This window comes from Hyaena hyaena, unplaced genomic scaffold (assembly GCF_003009895.1).
Source record: "Hyaena hyaena isolate Hyena2069 unplaced genomic scaffold, ASM300989v1 scaffold_90, whole genome shotgun sequence".
In the NCBI taxonomy this organism is placed as follows: Eukaryota; Metazoa; Chordata; class Mammalia; order Carnivora; family Hyaenidae; genus Hyaena; species Hyaena hyaena.
Genome location: NW_024080722.1, coordinates 440,897 through 459,554, shown reverse-complemented (window position 1 = coordinate 459,554; position 18,658 = coordinate 440,897). Strand labels below are relative to the sequence as shown.

Genomic DNA, 18,658 nt, shown 5'->3' with positions numbered 1-18,658 from the left:
CCCGGCAGAGAGAGGCCCCTGTCCACCCTCGCTGTGCTCCCCACCCCCCCGGGGAGGTCACTTCCTCCATTTCCCTTCCCATCTAGAAAGCGGGAGCTACGTTCTCATCCTGTGATTGGCCTGTTCCCATCTTGATCACTAGGAGCTCTGCTGAAAACGTCTGGCTCCTATAATGTTCAAGCAAAGGGAGTGAGCCTCAGCGGCCAGTGATAGCATCCACGGGACAGCCGTCTGTTCCGGTTGTGTTTTCTTCACTGTCCCCTAGAGCCTCATGTCGGGCGTTTGGGGCAGAGGTCAGAGCCCCGGGGCAGGCCCAGGGGCAGGCCCAGGAGCTGGCTGTTGCCATTGGACCTGGTTGGGACAGAGACCGGGCTCCTCTGTGCCTGCGCCCGTCCCCTCTCGGCCCATTTGTGGAGAGCCCATGGCCTTGCCTGGAGCCCCGTGTCCCTGCTCCCTGGGCCAGGCACCCCCTTTGCCCTCGCTGCCACACTGGTCCTGTGCTCGCTGGCTCATGGGCTGTCCCTGTGGAGGGAAGTGGACCCAGGGCTCCACCAGACCCAGGGCCAGGTCCCGGCTCTGCGCTCTCCTGCCCTAGCCCCCTGCCCGATGACCGGCCACTTCCTCTGTCCCTCCAGTGTCTTCCCCCGGGAGCTGAAAGAGGTGTTTGCCTCATGGCGACAGGAGTGCAGCAGCCGCGGCCGGCCCGACATCAGCGAGCGGCTCATCAGCGCCTCCCTGTTTCTGCGCTTCCTCTGCCCCGCCATCATGTCACCCTCACTCTTCAACCTGCTGCAGGAGTACCCCGATGACCGCACGGCCCGCACCCTCACCCTCATCGCCAAGGTTACCCAGAACCTGGCCAACTTCGCCAAGTGAGTGCCGTGAGCCTGGGCGGCCAGGGTCCGGGCATGGGCACCCACTGGAGCCCTGGGGACAGGCCGTGGGTGTGTCCTCCCTGGTGTCGGGCCACACGGCAGGCCCTGCTTCTGTCCCTGTCCTCCTCAGTTCTTCCCTTCCCCTTCTTTCAAGATAAGATTTCCATATCCCATCCTCCCCCGACAAAAAGTACATGGCATTTGGGTAGGTTTCCTTAATTTTCAAAGGTGAGAAGAGATATTTTTTCCTTCTGCTTTTTTGAACTAACATTTTATCATAAGGATTATCCCGTGTACTTAACATTCATAAGCCTCATTTTGCAATGAATGACTAATATGCCTTCAAGGGAGAATGGCCCATATTTCCTTAACCCGCCCTGCGTGGTTGGGCTCTCAGGTTGTTTCAGACCGTCCTTGTTTGATGCTGGGAAGGATGTCTTTGCTTATAAAGCGCTTCAGTGTTCTCGACTGTACCCTAGAGCGAGTGGGTGGAAGCGGAAGGGCTCATTCACAGTGTGGACAGAGCCGTGCTGCAAGCCTTCTCTGTGCTGGGCTCTGAGTCACATCTGGTCCCAGCCTCCTGGACCCCCACTTGAGCTGGGAGCGAGTGCAGGAAGCAGCAGAGCAGCGATAGAGAAGCCGGCCTCCCGGGAGGGCCCCAAGCCTGTCCTCCCAGGAGACGTGCCCCCTGCTGCGTGTCAGGATGGGGGAGGTGGGGAGGCGTTCACCTGCTTGGAGAGAGGCAGCAGGAACAAAGGTGGGGCAGGCCCCGGGAGGCTTGTGTCCTGGCTTGATGAGGCACCGTGGCCTTCCTGGGTCACGCCAGGCCTTGGGGGTGGGGGTGGGGGGGCAGGGTGAGACCCAAGAGGACAGCAGGACCTCGAAGTTCAGGTGGGGCAGTCGGTCCCCCAGAGGGAGAATGGCCCTCTGTTCCGGGTGCTGAACTGGTCAGCTTGACAGCATGGGGAGGGGGGGCTGGAGGGAGCACAGCGGGCACGGAGAGACAGGGCGGAGGGCACAGCTGTGGTTCCCGCTGTGGAAGTATCGGGGGGCAGGGAGTGGCTGCAATGTTAGGGGTGATTGGAAGGTAAAGTCAGCAGGCCTAGCCAGTTGGGGAGGAAGAGGGAGAAGCTGGCAGCCCGCAGGCTTCTGGCTGAGCTCCCTGGGGGACAGCGGTATCCCTACTTGGGAAGCCCGGGAGCGGGGCATGGGTGTGAGGTGACAGCGCTGACGTCCTACGCGGCCAGGCAGAGAACAGGGGAGGTGCCCGTGGATGTACCTGCCTGAAAGCTCAGCAGAGAGACCCACCAAGTGTGCATTAAAAGTCATCTGCACACCAAGCCATTGAAACTTGGAGGAAAGGGAGAAGGAGATTGATCAGCAGTGAATGGGGAATGAGATCCACCAAACATTCTAGGTCCTGTGAGCAACGGGACTCTGGCCTTAGCCAGGAACGAGAGCCCCAAGCCCAAGCAGATTTGTTGGCTTGGGGGAGTGAGTGGTGTGTGGGGCAGCCGCAGTGGGGGGGGGGGCGGAGGGCAGTGCCTCAGAGCGGGGATCTCCTGGCCAGGGCCCCAGGACACTTACAAGGCCGTTCCCTATCCAGGTTTGGCAGCAAGGAGGAGTACATGTCGTTCATGAACCAGTTCCTGGAGCACGAGTGGACCAACATGCAGCGCTTCCTGCTGGAGATCTCCAACCCCGAGACCGTGTCCAACACGGCCGGCTTCGAGGGCTACATCGACCTGGGCCGCGAGCTCTCCAGCCTGCACTCGCTGCTCTGGGAGGCCGTCAGCCAGCTGGAGCAGGTGCCTGGCCCCACGGGCGCGGGGGGGCGGGGCCAGGCCGAGGGGGCGCAGGGCTCGAGGCCGCCCTTCCTCACGGACTAACCGTGGGGCTTAAAGTGTTTGCCTGCCTGGGTGCCAGGCCCCGTCAGCATTGCCTGGAGCGGCCCCGGGCCCCATTTCCTTAATGGGCAGTGTCCCGTTCAGTCGCCAGCACCAGCCGCGGGGGCCCACTCTGCCCACCGGGGCTTCAGCTGTCCACACTCAGCACTGAGTGCGCGAAGGTGTGCTCCCTACCCGTGGGACACGTGATCCCTTGTAGCTGCTTCTCTGAAAACGTCCTCAACCTAGGTTTTAAGGCCACTGATGTGAACAAGAGAGACGCTGAAGGTGCCACGCCTCCACACGTCAGGCAGGAAGCGTTAGGCCCTTCCCGAATTGCCCTGGACCCGGAGTTGAAAATCAGACATGTCTGACCCTGCTGCAGCCGGCCACCTGGCCTGCGCCCTCTGTGGCCCAGGGTTCCACAGTCACCCCTGCAGCCCCAGCCCACACCACAGACGGGTCCTGGGCAGCAGGGCCAGTGCCGTCCGGATCCACGTCGACATTATCTATTGCTTCCCAGGGCTCAAAGAGATCCCTTGACAAACATGGTTACTGCCTCACCAGGGTGGAAGGCTGCCTTGCTCCTGTCCCCTTCCCTAGAGGTGACCACTCAGGGCACTCCGGTGTGCAGTTTTCTAGATCTCTCTGCACGTGTGTTAAGTATACATGCAGCCACAGAGTTCTTTCCATTTGTGTTAAAGTGAGAACTTTTGTGAGCACTGCAGAGTGCGTTTCTCACTCACGTTCTCGTCATCTTTCCGCGTCACTACGGACCGCGCCGCCGCTGTGGCCTCTTTGACAGCCGCGGGCTGTCCCACATCGGAGTACACATTTCACCAGCCCCTGTTGCCGACACTCGGGTCAATGCCAGCGTCGTGCTGCTGCTGCAGCCATGTCTGCTCGCTCATCCCCACTCCCCTTTGGCTGCAAGAGACACAGGAGGGGAAACGGCAGCGAGGCCAAGGCCCTCTCTTTCTCCACTGCTGCCAACACCAGTCACCCTAACTGCCACCCCCTTCGGAGCGCCATGCCGGCCTCCGACACCCACATCTGCACACACAGGCGGGGAGCCCGGGGGAGGGCAGCCGCCGTCACCGCTGACGGCAGTGCAGCCAGAATCTGAGATCGAGGTGTTTGCCTTTCAAGTCTGTGCTCCGTTGACTGCATGAGTTTTCACACTTTCTTTTTGCATAAGAAGCCAGTGCATAAGCAGAGAGCCATCCCAGAAGCCGCTCCGATAGGGAAGTACTGCTGCAGGAAATTCTGGGGTTCCTCGTGGGCTCCCCTCTCCGGGGCATGGAGATGGAATGTTCTCAGGTGGAGGGCGTAGGCCAGGTCGCCATTTCTCCCTTTAGGCCTCTCACACCACTGCCCCCACCCCTCCAGAAGTATCTGGGGGTCTTGGGAAAAATATTCATTTGCAGATTCCTGGGCTTCCAAGCCCCTTCCCAGCTTGGCTGGGTCTGACAGGTGGGGAGGGCAGGGCCTGCCTTTCCAAGTGGCTCCTCAGTAGTGTTGAGCCACAGCAGCTGCAGTGCACTTGGCCTCCCCAAGTGGCTCCCACAGTCACACTTGCCTCTTGCTGTGTATTTGCAGAACATCGTATCCAAACTGGGCCCTCTGCCTCGAATCCTGAGGGACGTCCATACAGCTCTGAGTACCCCAGGCAGTGGGCCGCTCACAGGGACCAACGACTTGGCCTCCACTCCTGGCTCTGGCAGTAGCAGCATCTCGGCCGGGCTGCAGAAGATGGTGATCGAGAATGATCTCTCTGGGTAAGAGAAGCCAGGCCTGCCGGGTGCTGTTGGGCGCACGTGTAGACAAGGTACAAACTGCCTGCAGTCGCGGGTGGGAAGGAGGATGTCTACGCAAACACTTATAAAATAAGCTGCGTGAGACTTTAAATGTGTCACGTAGGCTGTAGGCAGAACCTCCATTTGGGAAACATCAGGGAAGTCTTCGTGGAGGAGGTGATGTTGTAGTTTTGGGCTTTTTAGGAAAAGTAACATTTCCATTGGTGGAAAAGGCATTCTGCGTAGAGGAACTAACACAAACAAAGGCTTGGAGAAAGACGATACGTTCTGTTGAAGAATAATTGCTGGGCCCAAATGCCTCTAGATTACCCAGGTGTGTGTTAAAAATACCTCTTCTGGTATTTCCTGGGTCTGAATCAGAATCTCCAGGAGGGGCACTCAAGTGCATGTGTTTTCAGCAGGGGTCTGGGTCACTGCAAGGCTTAGAGGCTGGGCGCACCGGGAACGGGAAGAGGCGTTGAGGCCTCGCCTTCAGGTTCAGGACAGGGAGGCCAAATGTTCTCGGATGTTAACGTCAGAATGAGGACATTCCTCTGAAAGACCTGGCATATATAGTGAACCATTGGTGCCCCCACACACTCCCCTCCCAGGGGGCATCTTGGCCCAGCTCATAAGGCTGGCACGGCAGAGTTGGGTCTTGTTCTGAAGGGGCAGCAGCAGCAGGCCGGGAAGCAGGCGAGGACGTGGAGATCAAGTCTAGGGTGTGTTGTGCACAGGACTGGAGGCCCTTCCCAGTTCCCTCGGAGCCCTGGGGGTCCATTCGCACAGCCTGCCAAGTGAAGGAAGGAAGGCCAGGTGGAAGAGACACCCCTTGGTTAAGAGGTGGCCAGGCATGTGGGTTCTGAGGAGACCTGACTGCGTGTCCTGAGGCCGGTCTGAGTTTCTCTGGCTCCTTGCCTGCCCCTGTCAGCCCTGACCGGCTGCAGCCGGCCCCACCCAAGTTCCATCGGTTGGGACTTGGCACTTCCTCTCCATCCCAGGCTCCCCTTTGTTGAAACCCCTGCCTGCTCAGAGCCTGTCTACCTCCCACAGCCTTCCCTCCAGAGCCCACCTGACCCACCACATGGTGCCTTCTAAGGAGTGGGCTTCCGGGGAGGGGCCAGGGAGAGGCTGGAAGACTGGGGGTGGGTACGGCCCGCCTCTGCAGGTGCCGACCCTCCCTGCCTGAGTCACACCTTTGGATCCTCCTCTGATTCCTTGTTTTTGCCAGGAACACCAGCCCCCGCCTGCCAGTCAGACAAAGGTGGCAGCAGGAGGTGGGGCGGGGCAGGGGGAGGCTTCAGTAGGTCCCCACTCTGGTTATCAGTCTGGTGAGGAACGAGAGGGGAAGAGACAGCTGGAGCCCCTGTGGCTTTGAAGTCAGAGTTCTTAGTGCAGGACCCTTGGATAGCAGAGAGCCCCTGCGTTGTGGGTCAGGGTTTAGCTAAGAGGAATTTTCCAGAATAGTCTAGGCCCCGGCACCTTGTCCCGAGATGCAGCTGAGCCAGGAACAGGCATACGAGGCAGCCCGGCCTGGACCTAGCAGCACTGGCCCCTAGAGCAGAGGTTCTGCGCAGGAACAGCCATCCCGGCCACCCGGTCCCCGTGGGGGCTTCTGCTGGGGTCGGCTGCCAGGGCGGTGGTTTGGTTTGCAGCCGGGCCACTGGTCCCCAGTCTCTCCCACTTTGACAGCCCGCGTGCCTCCTCTCCCCCGCCCTGTATTCCCTCCCCCCTAGCCCTGGCTCAGGCTGCCGGGCCCCGGCAGGTTGGCGGGGTGCTCGGTTTGGACCCGCCTTGGCCACATTCACAGTTCTTCTCTTCCCCCTTCTTTCCCTGTGTGTGCTTGTCTCCCTGCAGTCTGATAGATTTCACCCGGTTACCGTCTCCAACCCCCGAAAACAAGGACTTGTTTTTTGTCACAAGGTCCTCCGGGGTCCAGCCCTCACCTGCCCGCAGCTCGAGTTACTCGGAAGCCAACGAGCCCGACCTTCAGATGGCCAATGGTGGCAAGAGCCTGTCTATGGCAGATCTCCAAGACGCCCGCACGCTGGACGGGGAGGCGGGCTCCCCGGCGGGCCCCGACGCCCTCACCGCCGATGGGCAGGCGGCGGCATCGCAGCTGGTGGCCGGGTGGCCGGCCCGGGCGGCCCCGGCGAGCCTGGCAGGGCTGGCCACGGTGCGGCGGGCAGGCCAGACACCGACCACGCCGGGCACCTCCGAGGGCGCCCCCGGCCGGCCCCAGCTGTTGGCGCCGCTCTCCTTCCAGAACCCCGTGTACCAGATGGCAGCGGGCCTGCCACTTTCACCCCGCGGCCTCGGTGACTCGGGCTCTGAGGGCCACAGCTCCCTGAGCTCCCACAGCAACAGCGAGGAGTTGGCAGCGGCTGCCAAGCTGGGAAGTTTCGGCGGTGCCGCCGAGGAGCTGGCGCGGCGGCCCGGGGAGCTGGCGCGCCGGCAGATGTCACTGACTGAGAAGGGCGGGCAGCCCACGGTGCCGCGGCAGAACAGCGCCGGCCCCCAGCGCAGGATCGACCAGCCACCCCCACCGCCCCCGCCGCCGCCCCCCGCGCCCCGAGGCCGGACGCCTCCCACCCTGCTGAGCACCCTGCAGTACCCGCGGCCCTCCAGTGGGCCCCTGGCGTCCGCCTCGCCCGACTGGGCTGGCCCCGGGGCCCGGCTCCGGCAGCCGTCGTCCTCGTCCAAGGGGGACAGCCCGGAGCTGAAGCCCCGCGCTGCACACAAGCAGGTCAGTGCTGTCATCCCAGGGCCATCGTCCCCCGTGTCGTGCTGCTCCTCCTGGTCATCTCACCTGTGCCCGGCTGCCATCATCCCATGCTAAACGCTGCCACACGCGGCCCCATCCCACCGGCCGGCCACACACCACCTCCCCTCCCCTGGGGATCACTGGTCCCCGTCCAGGTCCTTGAATCAGGGACAGTATGGCCTTAGGATGTCCTGAGGGCAGCTGGGGTCAGGGAGAGAAAAGAGGGAGGGGTCTGTCCATCTGTAGCTGCAGGCCTGATAAAGCCCTGCCAGGTCCACTGGACCCCCCAGTGCCCCCCTCCACCTTCCCCCCCCGCCCCCGCCTTCGTATCAGCTGGCTGCCAGGGCTCAGCTGCTGGGCCGAGTGGTTGTTCATGTCACCCTGGGGCCACACGCAGTATGTGGGACAGACGTGTTCTGGGTTAAATGCCTGCCTGCCTACCTGGCCGAGCTCACTTGCTCTCACCTGGGCGGCAGGGAGGGGCGCTCAGGCCACCTGGGCCCTTGACTCCCCTCAGGCTGCCATCCAGGAATGGGAGTTCCTGCGGTGGGGGCGGCATCAGAAGGGGCCTGGACAGCTGGACGCCCTCTGCCCCCGCCATGCCTCTGAGCCACTTGTCCCCGTGACTCACCTCGTGACACCACCCCCCCCCCCCCCCCCCCCCCCCCCCCCCCCCCCCCCCCCCCCCCCGCCTCCCTTCAGCCCCTCACAGCTGTGTTTCATTGTAGGGCCCTTCACCCGTGAGCCCCAATGCCCTGGACCGCACGGCCGCTTGGCTCTTGACCATGAACGCGCAGTTGTTAGAAGACGAGGGCCTGGGCCCAGACCCCCCCCACAGGGATAGGCTAAGGAGTAAGGAGGAGCTCAGCCAAGCAGAAAAGGTAAAGCCGGACCCTGGCAGCTTGGGGCAGGGCGGGGCTGCCTGCCCGACGACATTCTCTCCCCTTGAACCCCAAATGAGGGGAGCCGCTCCTTCCTGTGTACAGCCGGTCCTCCCTCAACCCCCGGTCCCCCGTGAGAACGGCAGCCAGAGGAATCTGGCAGTAGAAGCGGCAAGGATTTAGCTCAGAGCTGAGGATTCCTGGACAGGCTGCACGAGACACACTGGAAGTTGTTCTGAATCCAGACTCCCAGGACCTGGTCCTCAGACCTCCAGGAGGCCCCTTTCCCGCGTGATCGGGCCGCTGGGTTTCTGAGCAACCAGGACTTGAGGGCTGTGGGATGCCAAAGAGGCACATGGAGACCGTCATGGGGTACTTCGTGCATTAGGCAGCAGAGAGGTGGGGTTCCCGAGGCAGCGGGAGGGCTGCTCCCAGCCAGGGCCCCCACTCAGTTTGCGCCCAGCCAGGGCCTGAGAGAGAGAGAGCCAGCGTGCAGGGGTGGGGCCAGGCTGCTACTGAGGCTTTCCTCCCCTCCAAGGAGAAACAGTGGTTCTCAGATACCCAGAGTCCAGCCCACCGCACACATCTCGCCCTTGGCGGGGGCGGTGAGAGGGACTTCTGTCCTCCCAAAGCCTCCCTGTTGTTACCGCACCTGCCTCGGGTCCCTGCAGACCCAGGTGAACGCAGACCCCTTGCAAGGCCACCCCAGAACGGCAGCCACACCCTCCGCCTCCCCAGGTGCCCTCGCCTCTGAGCCCCAGGAAAGCTGTAGTCTCTCTCAGACAATTCCACGGAGGTCAGGGTGGCAAGTCTCCCTCCTCATGGCCTCAGGCGAGGTTCATGTTCATGCTGCATTCCGCCACCTTCCACCATCCCCTTAGTCCACTGCATCCACCTGCTTTCACCATAATTATGTGAAGGGGACAAGGGGACGTGGGGCACAGTGCTCCAAGAGCCAGCGTTTGGCCCTCCTTGCTGGCCACCCTTCACCCGGGCTCCCTGCATGACCCGGGCTGGGCTCTGCACGTCTCTGAGGCTCCAGGTCCCACTTGTGAATTGCAGGGACCGCCTGGACCATTGCAGGGATCAGGCTGCGGTTGGACTGTCCCCTTTCCTTGCTCCTCCGTGGCTGAATGAGCCCGTCTCTCTCACCCTTCCGCTACTAACCTTTACAGTCAAATCCAGGAGGCCTTGCTCCCTTGAGCTCCCTGGAGACCTGCTGCTGCCTCTGGCAGGGAGGGCCCTCCCCACCCCTCTCTGGCCAGCTCAGCAAGACTTGGGATGGGGCTGGGGTCGTTTCCCCGGGAGCCGGGCTCTCATGGAGCCAGCTTTGCTATAGGAGCCTTGCTTTGGGTGGATGCTGGTCTCTCACCAGTCTCTAGGTCTGCCGCCTCCTAACCTCTGGGTGGTCCTTTGCTGAGGTGAATGAGGCCTCCGTTGTCTGGGTCTCCAGGAGAGGCTCTTCCTGCCTCCGCCAACCCCCATACTGTCACGGCACCCTGGCCCCAGCCCCTTGATTCCAGAGGGGGTCAGCCCCACCTGCCTGGAACCTCTCACTTCCCCACGCCACTGCCCTCGCCTCAGTGTCAGACAGAGGCTGGCAGGCTCGGACCTTACCCCACTGGTCAGTCACTCTCCATGTGACTGGGCCCCCTGCCTTCTGGGCCTCAGTTTCCCCTCCTGTAGAGCCCCTGTCTCTCAGGGTGCTGTCAGCTCTTGATATATCCAAGAGTGATTTTAACGTTTGTTTATTATATTAAAAACGAAAGCCAAAAACCTCAGGGCCCTAGTTAAACCGTTACCTCTGAGGTCTGCGTGTGAGTCTTCACACCCTCACCGCTCCAAGGCCTGGCTGCAGGGGTGGGAAGTGGAAGCGGAGAGAGCCCCGGGCGGGGACAGGCTTGGAGTGTCGCCGCCACCGCTCTGGCTGGGCCCCCTCCCGCCGGCGCCCCCGCCTGGGCTCACGAGGCTGTGCTCTCCGTCCTGGGTGCTGTGCGCCTGGCGCGCCGCCCCCGCCCCCCGCAGGACCTGGCGGTGCTGCAGGACAAGCTGCGGATCTCCACCAAGAAGCTGGAGGAGTACGAGACCCTGTTCAAGTGCCAGGAGGAGACGACGCAGAAGCTGGTGCTGGAGTACCAGGCGCGGCTGGAGGAGGGCGAGGAGCGGCTGCGGCGGCAGCAGGAGGACAAGGACATCCAGATGAAGGGCATCATCAGCAGGTGGGCGCCGCCGGCTCCTGCTCTGGGCCCGTTCTGGTCCCCCCGGAGAGGGGAAGGGCCGATCAGCTGCGGGACGGCCAGGGGTGGAAGGGGGAGAGCGTCCCAGGCAGTGGGGATGGCGTGGCACACGCGCGGCGTCAGGGGCAGCCTGGAGTGCGCGGAGCCGTACCCAGCACGGGGCGCGTTGACGGCAGAACGCAGAGCTGGGCGTGAGACGCAGGGCCTGTGGCCCTGTGAGGACTCCTGTTTCCTTGGTCAGGGGACTTAGGATGGGAGGCTCCAGGGAACACGGTGAGGACCCACTTCTGGGCGGAAAATGTCAGTTACATTCGGTGGGGGAAGGTGTGGGGGGAGGAGGGGAGGGGGAAGGCAAGTACCCCCAGGTTTCTACCAAAAGCCTCTGGGTATGTTGGTGCAGTCGCTGAGACGAGGGCCTGGGGAGAGGGAGCAGTTGGGGTGTCCCAGCCCTTCCGGGTTAGGCTGACTGTGGGTTGTCCGGGAACGTTTTCCAGAGAACCATTGGCTTTGATGCTGACCCTCATCTTTATTGGTGGCTTAGGTGACATCGTGTGTTGATTTTCTCTCTCTCATTCTCTGTATCTGTACACCCTCGTGCATGTCTGTAGGCAGGGAGTACAGTGAAGGTGTAGCATCCTGGCCATCCCACAGCATCCCGATCATGAAGTTCACTTCTTTATGACAGTAATAGAAGGTAGAAGAGGAAACGGTGTGGATTTTTATAGCCTGTTTGTTTCCATGGCATTAGAGTCTGTCATCTGGACAGATTTAGCAGGTGTGCCGTGCCCAGAAGTTTTCCCACCTGGCCTCATGTTTTGTCCACTCCAGAGACCCTTTCCAGATTCTTCCTATTTAGACTACCTGTTTCTCTGCTTCTAATTACTGTTTGTTTCACTTACCTGTGGGCTTGTTCATTGTAAGATGGTTAGCATGAGCAGAGACCCTGCAGCCAGAGTGACTGGAAATCCACTGTTCCCTTGACCGGCAGCTCTGTTCTTGGTTCACGTTGCGTGTGTGGTTCCAAGAATGGAAAAATGCTTCTCAAACAAACCACCCCTTCCTCGTTGTATCTGTTCTCTGAGGAGTGTGTGGTCTCTGAAACCAGTGGCTTACTTAGCACGTTTTTTAAAAAAATTTTTAAGTGTTTATTTATTTTTGACAGAGAGAGAGAGAGAGAGAGAGAGAGTGAGTGAGCTCTCACCAGCGGGGGAGGGATAGAGAGAGGGAGACACAGAATCCGAAGCTGGCTCCAGGGTCTGAGCTGTCAGCACAGAACCTGATGCAGGGCTCGAACTCACAAGTGGTGAGATCATGACCTGAGCCGAAGTCGGACGCTTAATTGACTGAGCCACCCAGGCGCCCTTTACTTAGCATATTTATTTCTACTAACCATCCCAGAAATGTCAAATTAGATCCATTTGGTTACTAGCATTGTTTAACTCTATGTTCTTACTAGTTTTTCTGTCTACTTGTTTACCATTCAGGCACTTATTAAGGAAAGGATATTGAATTTTCTAATCATAATTGTGGATTTGTATATTTCTTTTTTCAATTGTTTTTACTTTATGTACACTGAAATTCTGCATCCACATCTAGGATTGTTACATGCTGGTGGTGAACTGACCTCTTTATTATTATTATAACGTCACCTTCTTTATCCCTCAAGTTCTTTGTTCTGAAATCTACTTTGTTTGATGTTAATTACAGGTGTCTCAACTTTATTTTGATTAATATTAGCCAGGTATATCCTATTTTATCCTTCTACTTTTAACCTATTGCTGTCTTTCTGTATAAATGAGTTTCTTTTATAGACACCTTATTGGTTCTTGCATTTTATCTAATCTGATAGTTTCTGCCTTTTAATTGGAGTGTTTAGACCATTTACATTTAATGTAATTATCAACATAATTATGTATAAATCTCTTATCTTGCTACTGTTTTCTATTTGTACCATATGTTTTGTTTCCTTTTTCCTGCACCCTTTTGGATTGAGCATTTTTTATTATTGCATTTTATCGCTTATTGTCTTACTAGCTATGTCTCTGTTGTCGCTTTAGGGCAAGAGTTGGAACCTTCCATTAAGGGGTCAGATAATAAATATTTTAGGCTTTGCAGGCCATATGGCCTCTGTAAGTATTCAACTGTGCTGTTTTACCAGAACTACGTGTGTGGTGTGGCTATTTACAAAAACAGGCAGTGGACCCAGGTGGGCCCTCATGCTCAAGCTATGATAGTAGCAATTCTGTCATTATTTTTGTTCCTTTGTACTTAAGCTTTTTCTCTGGCTGTTTTTAAGATTTTTTTTCTTTATCACTGATCACCAATAATTTGATTATGATGGTCCCTGGCATGGTTTTCTTCATGTTTCTTGAGTTTGAGCTTTTGGATCTGTGCGTATACCATCCTGTTTTCCCAGTATCTCTCCTGGGAATCCCACATACATACGTTAGGCTGCTTTATATCGTCCCACACTGCACTGATGCCCTGATGTTCCCTGTTTTCACTTGTCTTTCCTATTGTGTCTTAGATCATTTCTGTTACTGTGTCTGCAAGGCTACTAATCGTTTCTTCTTCAATGTCTAATCTGCTATTAATCCTATCCAGTATTTTTTCATTTCATTTCAGATACTGTGCTTTTCACCCTCAGACTTTCAGCTTGGTTTGAATTCTATTTCTCTTCTCATCATGCTCATGCTTTCCTCTATTTCCTCAGCCATGTGGAATGTATTTACAGTAGTGTCAGTGGCTACTAATTCTGTCATCCATGACATTTCTGAGTCTGTTTCTCTCGATTAATTTTCTTCCTGGTTATCTGTTATGTTTTCCTACTTCTCTGTATGTTTGGTGATTTTTGGCTGGATGCCAGACATTGTGACTTTTACATAGGTGTGGAATATTTTGTGTTCTTTTAAATGTTTTCGGGCTTTGTTCTGGGACACAATGAGGTTATTTGGAATTAGTTTTATTCTTTTGAGGCTTACGTTTAAGCTTGGTTGGGTTGGGTCTGGACAGCCTTTAATCTAGCCTAATCTGGCTCCATATTGAGGCAGTTTCCTTCTGGGAATTCTGCTTTATGCCCCCATGTTAGCACATACTTCTACCCTGCCAGGTAGGAGTATGAACTCTCCCTGCGGCTGTATTATTCTCCTGTTCCAACGGTTCCCGCCCTGGCCTGGCTGTATTCTCGCAGGCACGCAGAGCAGTCCTCTGCCAAAGACTCCAGGGGAGCCCTCAGGGGACGTGTGGAGCTCTCCCTGTATCTTCCCCTTCTTGGGCATGGCCTCCCTGGGTCTCCTCGACTCCATGAGTTTACGTCCCTTCTTTTTTGTTTGGCCTGGACACTCCAGGCAGCGAGTGGGGCTCAGCTCACGTGTTCCCTTCCCTTAGGAGACACTGTCAGTTCTGTGTCTGGAAACCACTTTTTCATAGATTTCATTCGGTTTTCTAGTTTATTGTTGTCATTGTTTGGTGGCAGAAGGGTAAATCCAGTCCCTGTTATTCCACCAGCTGGAGGCACAAGTCTCTCCCCTAGAGTAATTTCCCTTCTGACTGACACCATCTGATGCCCGTCTTCTCCCTATTCCTCCCTTCCCCCATCTTACAGGCTTTTCTCAATGTCCGATCTTCCTGTGACAAGGCACCCCCCTTGTTACGGCCCCTCACCCCTTCCTCCTGGTCAGTGCTCCCCAACTACGGACCCCACTGACTTCTCACAGCAGCCCTGCAGGTACCTGCACACAGGTTGACCTCTGTGTGCACCTTCTGTAACAGGGGCTCAGTGCCCACCCAGGGGTTAGAGGACTGTTCTGCTGGCCTGGAGAAGTTGGGCTGGTAGAGATGGAGATGAAGCCTTGGGAGTAGGTGAGCTTGTCTGAAAAGAGTGGAGAGCAAGATAGGAACCTGGGGCAGACCCCTGTGGACACCCAGTGTGCTGGGAGCAGGCAGCCTTGGGGCTGGGAGGCAGACCCAGAGAGCGTGGGGTCCGGAAGCTAAAGGAAGAGCATCGGAAGGTGGGCGTGATCCGTAGTGACTGACAGGTGTGTGAGGGACCGGCAAGGTGGGGCCAGAACGGGTTTCAGGGAGGCGGGCGGCTGGCAGCACACACACATGCCTTAGTTCTGAGCCTCTGCAGACCCTCTTCCTCCGGTCTTAACCTGCTCTCACCCTCATTCAGACTCGCTTGTCCCTCAGGCGTCCAGTATGTGCACCCACCCTCCAGCACAGTCACCTACTTCCTGTTCTCCGTTCCCATGGCCTGTAGGCTGCCGCGTGCCTGTCTGTCCCTGCTGCTTTGTGAACTTTTTGAGTGATGGAGATCTGTACTTTTTCATCTCGCTACTTTGAGTGCCTGGCACATCTTGGCCTAGCCTTGGTGAATACCGAGTGGGTGGAGAAAGCCCCAGGGCTCTTCGGGGCTTTCATCTTCCCACCTGTGCCATGGGTCTTACGACATCACCCCACCTGCCTTGCTCTGGGAGGCGGCAAGGATCTGACCCCCACCCCCACCCACCTTGGCTCCTGGAAGAACATCAGGGTTTCTGGGGGATTGGGAACAGAGTCTGGAGTAGGGAAAGTGTAAGGAAGGAGTAGACCCAGCTCACGTCAGTTCTTGGAGGCCAGCCAGAGGGGCTCTCCTACGATGTCCCCGCTGTGCAGGTGTGATGGCTTCTGCCCACGGGGCCCCACACCCACCTCTTCACCCGCTCCCTCAAGTGCCAGCTTGACTGTCCTTACGTGTGGTCACAGGTTAATGTCTGTGGAGGAGGAGCTGAAGAAGGACCACGCCGAGATGCAAGCAGCTGTGGACTCCAAACAGAAGATCATTGATGCCCAGGTGGGTTCCGGCCCTCTGGTCAGCCATAGGTGTTAAAGGAGCTGGGCTGGGCTGGGGGTTACTTTGAGATCTCTACAGCCTCATTCATTTGCCCACTATGAAAGCTGAGGAGGAATAGGAGACCAGGATCTCTGATCTGAGAAGTCAGACTTGAAGGCCTCAGTGGACCACAAGCTCACTAGGACAGACTGTGAAAGTGGTGGGGCAACTCCTTCCCTACTGGGACAACTTGGTGGGTACTGCCTTTCACCAAGGGTACTGAGCAAGGAGTGGAAGCAATCGGGAGCTGCGTGGGGATGTCTTCAGGTGACATTAGGCTGGGCAGATGGAGGGGGGACTCTTGTTCGGAGCTGTGGCTCCCCTGCTGCACTGAGAGAGGCGGCACAGAAGAGACCGCGGCCACCATTCTCCTTCGCTGTGCTGTTTTCCTCTCGCTCACCTGGGAACAGGGCCAGACCTCGCTCAGACTGTAAACAGCACGGGCCAACCAGGAGCCGTGACCTCCGCGTCACACTCACACGCACACAAGCCAAGGCACACACCCTTAGGGCTCGAGGGGCTGACGGGTGACCACCAGGGCTAATGTTTGGGTGAGCAGCAGTGGTGTGAGAGACGTCCGAAGGCGGCTCCAGGAGGTCTCTGTTGGTGAGGTCGAGGCCACCTCCCGGCCTCCTCCTCGGCGCACCCGCAGCCCCACGCCCGACCTTTCCCGCCCCTCGCACAGTGTTCCCCTGGTCCTCCCCTTGTCCCCGCCAGCACCTCTGGGGGACGCACGTAGCCCTGGGGAGAACCCTGCCCCGGTACGGCCCCCCCTTTGGCCCGAGGGCCCCTCCCGCGGCCCCAACGCATGCCCTGTTTGCCCCCAGGAGAAGCGTATCGCCTCACTGGACGCCGCCAACGCCCGCCTCATGAGCGCCCTGACGCAGCTGAAAGAGAGGTACAGCATGCAAGCCCGTAACGGCGTCTCCCCCACCAACCCCACCAAATTGCAGATTACCGAGAACGGCGAGTTCCGAAACAGCAGCCATTGCTAACCTGCCCGAGGAGGGAGGACTGTGGTGGCCCAGAGCAGGCCGCGGCCTGGGGCCTGGGGAGGAGCGCCCCACAGTCGCAGCCCCGCACACAGGGGCGGGGGGGGGGGCCCAGGCCTCCTCCCCTTCCCTCCGCCTGCGGTCCAGGAGGTGCCGCAGACAGAGCCTGGACAGACGGACGCAGCGTGGGCCCGCTCCCCTCTCTTGTGGCCCGAGAAGCGAGTTTGGTGCAGGCCACAGGGACTGCACGCTGGGGGGGAGCGGCCTGGGGGGAGCAGGGGACCTACCAAAGGACGTCTCCGTCGGTTACTGAATTTGGTGTGTGTCACCTTTCTTTCTTGACCTGGCCAAGTGCATGTTGTACCCCTTCCCCCCTCTTCAGGGAGGGGGTGCCCGCTAGGTAGGGGATTGGAGAGCTGGGGGCCCTGGCCCCTGCCCTGGGGGACCTGTCCCTCAGTTCCCAGGGGCGGACAGGCTGGTCGGCAGGCAGGGAGAGGGTGGGGAGGATGGAGCTGCCGGAGTTGCTGTCCCGCAGGGCTCCCCCCTGAGCACCTGCTACTGCATGCTGCCCATCCGGGCACCCGCCTGGCCGTGAGGGACCGAGGATTCACCCCTGCACCTGTCCCCAGACTCCCTGCCTCTTCACCTCCCCCTTCCCCCTTGCCAACTGTCCTTACTTATTTTGCCAGACCCCCTGTGATGATCCTGGCTCGCTCTTTTGGGCCCTGGTATCTGCAGGGAGGACCCGGAGCCTCCCTCAGTCACCCAGGCTGACATTCTGGGGCTCCCCAAAGCCAAAGACCTGGGCCGAGTCGGCCCAAGGGCACTGTGCCTGCCGCCTGCCCTGCCCCCGGGCCGGGGTGCCATGCCCCATGGGTAGCGCCCAGCCGGTGCTCGCCCTGAGAGGAAGGCTGATCTTTCCCAAGTGATGGTTGAAAGAAGTTCTAAGGCCAGCAGGCCCTGAGAAGATGGATAACTGTGATTTTTTTTCCTTTCACAGTATGCATTAGAAACAAAAGCCCGCTTGCTCGCTTGCTGGAACACAGGGGCCTTTTAAATTGAGCGTGCTCACTGCATGGGAAATAGCGGCCCTGGAGGATGTTAGACTTGCTCCCTCTCCAAGACAGCAGCGGCCTGCGCCAGGCCCCGTGTGTGCGGCCGGCCTCCTCCTCACCCTCCCCGGGCGCCCCGGCCAAAGACCTGGGCGCTGCACACAGGAGAGGGGCACATCCCACAGCCGGGGCCGGTTTTCCTCAGCTCTAGGCTGTCCTGGGGCTTCTCAGCCCTCCCTGCCCCCCACCCCTTGCGGGACTCAGGCGGGCAGGAGCTCGGGCCAATCTCAGTCCCTCCCACCCCCAGCCCCAGGGCATCTCCGGCAAGAGCTGGGCATCTGCCCTGGCAGAGCCCGGGCTGGCGAGCCCCGGGCCACCCCCTCTGCCGTGGCCTCAGGAAGCTGAGACCCTGGGGAAGAGCCCCGAGCCCTTCCTGCCACAGCCAGGGGTCACCATAGGGCCCGCCAGGTCGAGGGCGGGAAGGGTGGCCTGGACCGCACTGCGCCCCATCCTGGCCTCTGGGCAGGGGCTCTTAGGTGAAACCTGCAGCCAGTTAGGCCAGAGACGTGCCCGTGAGGAGAGGGCGGGCCCCTAAGGGTCGCAGACCTCAGGAAGGAAGGCCGTGGGGGCTGTGGCCCTGCCCCCACTCGAGGCCACACAGGCAGGGCCTGGCCCCGGTGATGTCCTCTGGTTCGGTCTCATCCCCCCCCCCCCCCCNAGGCAGGGCCTGGCCCCGGTGATGTCCTCTGGTTCGCTCTCATCCCCCCCCCCCCCACTGCCTGGTGAGCCCTCCCCCCGCCCCTACCCCACCGATGCCTCGATGCCTCACAGAGCAACCTCGGACTGAGCGCCTCTTAGCAATACGGGGAGGTTCCCAGGGCCCGGACGGCAGGGCACAGGAGGCCAGCGCGCGGTGCTGGCGGCCCTTGGTGTGGGTTGTGAGCTCTCAGGCCGAGAGCCTTATTTACTTAGTGCAAAAACTGTAAAAGTGTACAGACTCTTCACAGATTTTTATCTGAATTGCAAGTCTGACAATTTTTGTAAATGTTCTCGGTGTTCGACTGTAATGTAACTATTTCACCTAATGGTTGTACATAGTCCTTTAGTCCTGGTGCTGCCAAGGGCCGCCCGGGACCGCTGCTCTCCGACGGTTTGTATTTTATTTTTTAATCTAGAGAACAGTATTGGGCAGGCGAGGGGGCTTGGGACTCGGGGTCGGGGACTCCCCCACCGGTGGCATGTACCCGTCGGCTTTGCAGCGGGCTGTCTGGGTGGGGTGCTAGGGACATGCGCCCGGTCCAG

At 59.1% G+C, this 18,658-nt stretch overlaps 1 protein-coding gene across 12 annotated transcripts in view; it reads left to right on the top strand.

Moving 5' to 3' along the window:
• The window catches only part of LOC120233414 (DAB2 interacting protein), a 165,372-nt gene extending 147,305 nt beyond the window's left edge, over positions 1–18,067 (top strand). For 10 of the 12 annotated variants that reach the window (XM_039234643.1, XM_039234632.1, XM_039234642.1 and 7 more), the window contains 8 exons: positions 636–872; positions 2,482–2,683; positions 4,361–4,539; positions 6,415–7,303; positions 8,050–8,202; positions 10,228–10,421; positions 15,186–15,273; positions 16,140–18,067. In XM_039234643.1, the coding sequence (XP_039090574.1) occupies positions 636–872; positions 2,482–2,683; positions 4,361–4,539; positions 6,415–7,303; positions 8,050–8,202; positions 10,228–10,421; positions 15,186–15,273; positions 16,140–16,307 (2,110 nt within the window). In that variant the 3' untranslated portion in view covers positions 16,308–18,067. The remainder of the gene's footprint in view (positions 1–635; positions 873–2,481; positions 2,684–4,360; positions 4,540–6,414; positions 7,304–8,049; positions 8,203–10,227; positions 10,422–15,185; positions 15,274–16,139) is intronic. The other 2 variants (XM_039234634.1, XM_039234633.1) reach the window with 2 other exon arrangements.
• Positions 18,068–18,658: the final 591 nt, after the last annotated feature.